Here is a 6,851-nt window from a genome sequence, read left to right on the forward strand (position 1 = left end):
ATAAGCTCTGATGTGAAAGTCCCACTCAAATCCAACCCCTCCCACTCATGTACTTCTCCAACCTAAATTTGAAACTACCCAAAGTCCCAGCCTCAGTAATCCAACTAGGATGACTGTTCCACTCATCAACTACCCTATTTCCAAACCAATACTTTCCTATGTCCTTTCTATATCTAAACTTATCTAATTTAAATCCATTACTGTGGGTTCTCTCTTGGAGAGACATCCTCAAGACCTTATTAATATCCCCTTTATTAATACCTATCTTCCACTTATACACTTCGATCAGGTCTCCCCTCATTCTTCGTCTAACAAGTGAATGTAACTTAAGAGTCTTCAATCTTTCTTCATAAGGAAGATTTTTAATGCTATGTATTATTTTAGTCATCCTACGCTGAATGTTTTCTAACGAATTTATGTCCATTCTGTAATATGGAGACCAGAACTGAGCTGTATAACATTTATAACATTTTTAGTGTATTTTTATATACAGTAGTTTACTGTATATTGTAATAAACAGAATAGAGGAAATCAGCTCTAATACACATTACAGTACTTAGGTATGCATACTCGTCAGAGAACCCGTCGTAAGTCTAAGTCGTCAGTAAACGAGTATGTCACTAAGTGAGGAGAGGCTGTATTTCTTTCTGTGCTACTACTGGCTGAGTTCTTAAGTGATTTTATTATTGAGGCTGTATCAGAGGTTGTGGTAGAAGACAAATAAAAGAAGTGGGGTAAATATTGGTCAGATAGTTACTGATGTCTGTACGGGCCTTAGTATAATGTGTTCGGCATTTTGTAAATTTTATTTTTTCATATTGGTTTGCCTTTAGCCGTATATATTAAATATTTTTTTATTGAGGTATTATGGTTGAATATCGTCATGAAGTGCAAATAATAGATTTATTGAAACAAAACAGAAATGATTCTACCCATAGTGTACAAAGCTGTTAAAATGGCACAAAAATTAGGAATGTGTTCACTATGCTACACAGTAAAAGAAACATTCCCGGTTCTTCTAGGTAAATACTACACAATGACATACAGTAAGTCCTCGACTTACAAGCACATTGGGGATCTTGTGTAGTGTGTATAATAATGATATTATACACAATAATAATATAATGATATACACAATGCAAAAGATTCTCAGTGTGTTAGTAAGTCGAGGACTTATTGTATTGAAAACTGGTAGAAAGAAAAGTATATACAGGAATACCTCGCTAATGTGGCAGGTTAGGTTCCAGACAACTACTGTAAAGTGAATGTCGTCTTAAAGCAGATAATTTTTTTTTCACTTGCCAGTGCATATAAAAGCCTAACATGTTGACACTGTCATTCATTAGGCGCACAATAACGCTAGTTCTACAAAAATGATGCAAAAGTAAAAGATAAATAAAATATGCTACAGTACTGTATTGCTAACCTTAAAATATTTTCACTGCTGAAATTAACCCCTTGACTGTCGCAACCCCCAATCCTAAGGTGTCTCCTGGTGTCGCTAAATTTAAAAAAAAAATTATTTTTTCTTATGAAATGATAGAGAATCTTTTCCCGATTGTAATGACACCAAAAAAACGAAATTTGATGGAAAACTGACGGAATTATGCTCTCGCGAAGTTAGCGACCTCAGCGATATTTACAAATCAGCAATTTCGCCCACTTTGAGCCCTATTTTCGGCTAATTCCTTTGTTCCTGTCGACCAAACTCATAGCTATTTATTTAGAACTCCATTTTTTCTATCGATTTAGTACAAGAAACTGCCCATTTGCTGATTTCAACTACCCAATAATGTGGTCAGAAATTTGCAATTTGGCCAATTTCACGAAAATTAAAAAATATGATATTTTCAAAATAAGGTCCAGAATGAACAATGCAGACATTCCTGGCTCTAAAATAACATACATGTATTCTTTGTTCATCAGTCATGTCTCCAGGCCCCTCTGATATTACTCTTGCTTTCTATTTTGAATATTTATTCAAACAAAAAATAGAAGACTTACTATTATGCAGACTACTGCAATACTGTAATAATTGTATGAATAACATCAACCCATTCATGACTGCATATTAGAATGGCTAGTTGGACATTTATTGGACAATGACATCATTTGTTTACTTTTGAACATTTGCAAAAATCAAACATTTCCCCTATTTTGAGCTCCATTTCCAGGTACTTTTTATAGAAAATCAATCAAAATCACCTCTATTTCTATAATATGTTTTCCTTTCTATCAAATGAAACCAAGAAAACGAGAATACAACCATAAATACTATACGAAAATAGACCACAAAGTTGGCATTTTAATTAAAAAAATGGTCGGAGTTTTTTTTTCTCATTATGCACTGCGTGCTCCAGGATTTTTTTTATATGGTGCACACTGACTACACAGACCCAGTCTCTCACATGTGGGCCTACCAGCTTTCTCCTGCTTGATTTGAAGCCGCTAGAATTTATGAGTATATATACGTCAAACACGGTACCTCGTAAGACGTATATATACGGCCGCCACAGTCAAAGGGTTAATAAACATGACGATAATTGAAAAGTGCTATATTAGTGAAGCCTCTAAAGCAAAGCACCATATTAGCGAGGTATGCCTGTATTAACCATCCTGCTGATGGTACTGGAGTAGTTTTTGTTTGAATAAGCTTCAACTACTATAGATAAATTTCCACTAAAAATGTGTTAATAGTATTTTTGGTAATGCTGTTTTTTCCACAGGAGTCCACTAAAACCAAAAAAGCCAAAGTCCTTTAAATTCTTACATAAAAGAGAAAAAGATAAAGAGGATAAGGAAAAGGAGAGAGAAAAAGACAAGGAAGACAGAAGAGATGACAAAAGGAGAGATGATAGAAAGAAAGAGAAGGAAGAGAAGAAAGAAGAGAAGAAAAAGGAAAAAGAGGACAAAAAAGGGGACAAGAAGAAAGAAAAAGAAGATAAGAAAGGTGATAAAAAGAAAGAAAAAGAGAAGGAAAAGGAGGAGAGAAGAAGAGAAAAAGAAGAGAAGAAGAAAATTAAAAAGGATAAGAAAAAGAAACTTGAAGAAGTATATGAAGGTTTGTTTACCTAAGTAACATTGCCAAGTCATCCTAAATCCATTTTATTTTTTTTTTTTTTTTTTTAATAGTACCTGTTTAATACTGTCTTGTCTGAGTCATCTGGAATACTTATTCTTTATGTAATAATACCTCCTTGAAATATTTGTCCAAGATGGAAATTATTCACTTTTTTTTTTTTTTTTTTTTTTTCTGCTTAAGCATTGCATCACAAATTCAGATTGATATTTGCAGAGGAGCTGCCGGTGTTTGGTGTACCACTCTATGTAGCAGTTGAGAGATGCCCGAGCCATGATGGTATCCACCTTCCTGTCATTGTGAGGGAATGCATCGACTATATCGAAGAACACGGTAAATGGTGTACCTTGTTTCTTCTCTCTCCCCATTCCAAAGACTTAGATTATCTCTTTTGAGTTTTTTTTTTTTTTTTTTGTGTGTGTGTGTGTGTGTATTTTTACTTTTGTACTCAAAAATGGCTGCAGGAATTGAGGTGTTGTGTCCCTACCAATAAAATTAGACTTCAGATCCAGGTGTCTAGAATATGTAATAGTTTCTCCTTTTGTCATTAGAAATTAGCATAAATAGAATAATTACTAATTTACTAGCATGTACCATTAATGAAAAGGCATTACTTTATTGATCAAATGATATTATCTAGGACTGTATTTAAAAGTGATAATGTGATCAGCTTGATTTAATCTGAGTAAAAGCTTTTGGTTATCCTATTGATTATAAAAAAAAAAATATTACCCTCAGGTCTACACTGTGAGGGTATTTATAGATTGAGTGGAGTGAAGAGTAAAGTTCAACACCTTCGCCGTCAGTACAATTCAGGAGACCCCGTCAGACTCACAGACCAAGAACCTCATGTTGTTGCCTCGCTATTAAAGCAATATCTCAGGTATGGGATTTAATAGCTGTTATGAATGTTGAAGACTTACAGTAATCACTTTATTTATGAGGGTTTGTTCTGTGTAAATTTGCTTTCATGTGATGTCCCATTTCTACCAGTAAGTCTGTGCAAAATAGGTTCATTGTTTGCAAAACACAATGAAAATTCCTATAATGAGAAGTTAGTGTTGATGACCTGATTTTTTACTACCGCAACTGAAATGCATCTACTGCATGAAATATGATGCACCTTTATTCATTTTTGTTGAATATGAGAGGATAGAAATAAGGGATAAAATTTAGTGTTACAAATTGAGTGTTACAAACAATCTACAGGATTGTAGATGGACTTCTGGAGACACAGAACTAGGGCAAGTAACACACACACACACACACACACACACACACACACACACACACACACACACACACACACACACACACCGTGAAGTATGTGAAGAACTCAACAAGAGATTCAAAGAAGTGTTCACAGAGGAGACAGAAGGGACTCCAGAAAGACGGAGAGGTGGGGCACACCACCAAGTGCTGGACACAGTGCACACAACCGAGGAAGAAGTGAAGAGGCTTCTGTGTGAGCTAGATACCTCAAAGGCAATGGGGCCAGATAACATCTCCCCATGGGTATTGAGAGAGGGAGCAGAGGCGCTATGTGTACCCCTAACAACAATATTCAATACATCTATCGAAACAGGGTGATTTCCTGAGGCATGGAAGACAGCAAATGTAGTCCCAATCTTTAACCCTTTGACTGTCACAACTCCCAATCCTGAGGTGTCTCCTGGTGTCGCAAAATTTAAAAAAAAAAAAAAAAATTTTCTTATGAAATGATAGAGAATCTTTTCCCGATTGTAATGACACCAAAAAAACAAAATTTGATGGAAAACTGAAGGAATTACGCTCTCGCAAAGTTAGCGACTTCAGCGCTGTTTACAAATCGGCGATTTCGCCCACTTTGAGCCCTATTTTCGGCTAATTCCATTGGTCCAGTTGACCAAACTCATAGCTATTTCTTTAGAACTCCATTTGTTCTATCGATTGAATACAAGAAACTGCCCATTTACCGATTTCAACTACCTAAAAATGTGGTCAGAAATTTGCAATTTGGCCAATTTCACGAAAACTAAAAAATATGACAATTTCAAAATAAGGTCCAGAATGAACAATGCACACATTCCTGGCTCTAAAATAACATTTTCTTTGCTCATCAGTCATGTCTCCAGGCCCCTCTGATATTACTCTTGCTTTCTATTTTAAATTTTTATTTAAACAAAAAATTGAAGACTTACTATTATGCAGACTATTGTAATAATTGTATAAATAACATCAACCCATTCATGACTGCATATTAGAATGGCTAGTTGGACATTTATTGGACAATGGCATCATTTGTTTACTTTTGAACATTTGCAAAAATCAAACATTTCCCCTATTTTGAGCTCCATTTCTAGGTTCTTTTTATAGTAAAATCAATCAAAATCACCTCTATTTCTATAATATGTTTTCCATTCTATCAAATGAGACCAAGAAAACGAGAATACAACCATAAATACTATACGAAAATAGACCACAAAGTCGGCATTTTAATTAGAAAAAATGTTCGGAGTTTTTTTTCTCTCATTATGCACTGCGTGCTCCAGGATTTTTTTTATATGGTGCACACTGACCACACAGACCCATTCTCTCAGATGTGGGCCTACCAGCTTTCTCCTGCTTGATTTGAAGCCGCTAGAATTTATGAGTATATATACGTCAAACACGGTACCTCGTAAGACGTATATATACGGCCACGACAGTCAAAGGGTTAAAAAAGGAGACAGACATGAAGCATTAAACTACAGACCAGTGTCACTGACATGTATAGTATGCAAAATCATGGAGAAGATTATCAGGAGAAGAGTGGTGGAACACCTAGAAAGGAATGATCTTCAACAGCAGCCAACATGGTTTCAGGGACGGGAAATCCTGTGTCACAAACCTACTGGAGTTGTATGACTTGGTGACAGCAGTAAGACAAGAGAGAGAGGGGTGGGTGGATTGCATTTTCTTGGACTGCAAGAAGGCGTTTGACACAGTTCCACACAAGAGATTGGTGCAAAAACTGGAGGACGAAGCAGGGATAACAGGGAAGGCACTACAATGGATCAGGGAATACTTGTCAGAAAGACAGCAGCGAGTCATGGTACATGGCAAGGTGTCAGAGTGGGCACCTGTGACCAGCAGGGTCCCACAGGGGTCAGTCCTAGGACCAGTGCTGCTTCTGGTATTTGTGAACGACATGACGGAAGGAATAGACTCTGAGGTGTCCCTGTTTGCAGATGACGTGAAGTTGATGAGAAGAATTCACTCGATTGAAGACCAGGCAGAACTACAAAGGGATCTGGACAGGCTGCAGACCTTATCCAGCCATTGGCTCCTGGAGTTCAATCCCACCAAGTGCAAAGTCATGAAGATTGGGGAAGGGCAAAGAAGACCACAGACAGAGTACAGACTAGGGGGCCAGAGACTACAAACCTCACTCAAGGAAAAAGATCGTGGGGTGAGTATAACACCAGGCACATCTCCTGAAGCGCACATCAACCAAATAACTGCTGCAGCATATGGGCGCCTAGCAAACCTCAGAACAGCATTCCGACGTCTTAATAAGGAATCGTTCAGGACCCTGTACACCGTGTACGTTAGGCCCATATTGGAGTATGCGGCACCAGTTTGGTACCCACACCTAGCCAAGCACGTAAATAAACTAGAGAAAGTGCAAAGGTTTGCAACAAGACTAGTCCCAGAGCTAATAGGTATGTCCTATGAGGACAGGTTAAGGGAAATCAACCTGACGACACTGGAGGACAGGAGAGATAGGGGGGACATGATAACGACATACAAA

General features: G+C 37.1%; 1 protein-coding gene across 6 annotated transcripts in view; it reads left to right on the top strand.

The window, feature by feature from the left end:
* LOC128689332 (ralA-binding protein 1) overlaps positions 1–6,851 on the top strand; it is an 87,424-nt gene that overhangs the window by 48,920 nt on the left and 31,653 nt on the right. For all 6 annotated transcript variants that reach the window (XM_070084991.1, XM_070084983.1, XM_070084984.1 and 3 more), the window contains 3 exons: positions 2,727–3,061; positions 3,296–3,412; positions 3,818–3,962. In XM_070084991.1, coding sequence (XP_069941092.1) covers positions 2,727–3,061; positions 3,296–3,412; positions 3,818–3,962 — 597 coding nt within the window. The remainder of the gene's footprint in view (positions 1–2,726; positions 3,062–3,295; positions 3,413–3,817; positions 3,963–6,851) is intronic.

The sequence above is a fragment of the Cherax quadricarinatus genome, chromosome 1, assembly GCF_038502225.1.
Source record: "Cherax quadricarinatus isolate ZL_2023a chromosome 1, ASM3850222v1, whole genome shotgun sequence".
Classification (NCBI taxonomy): Eukaryota; Metazoa; Arthropoda; class Malacostraca; order Decapoda; family Parastacidae; genus Cherax; species Cherax quadricarinatus.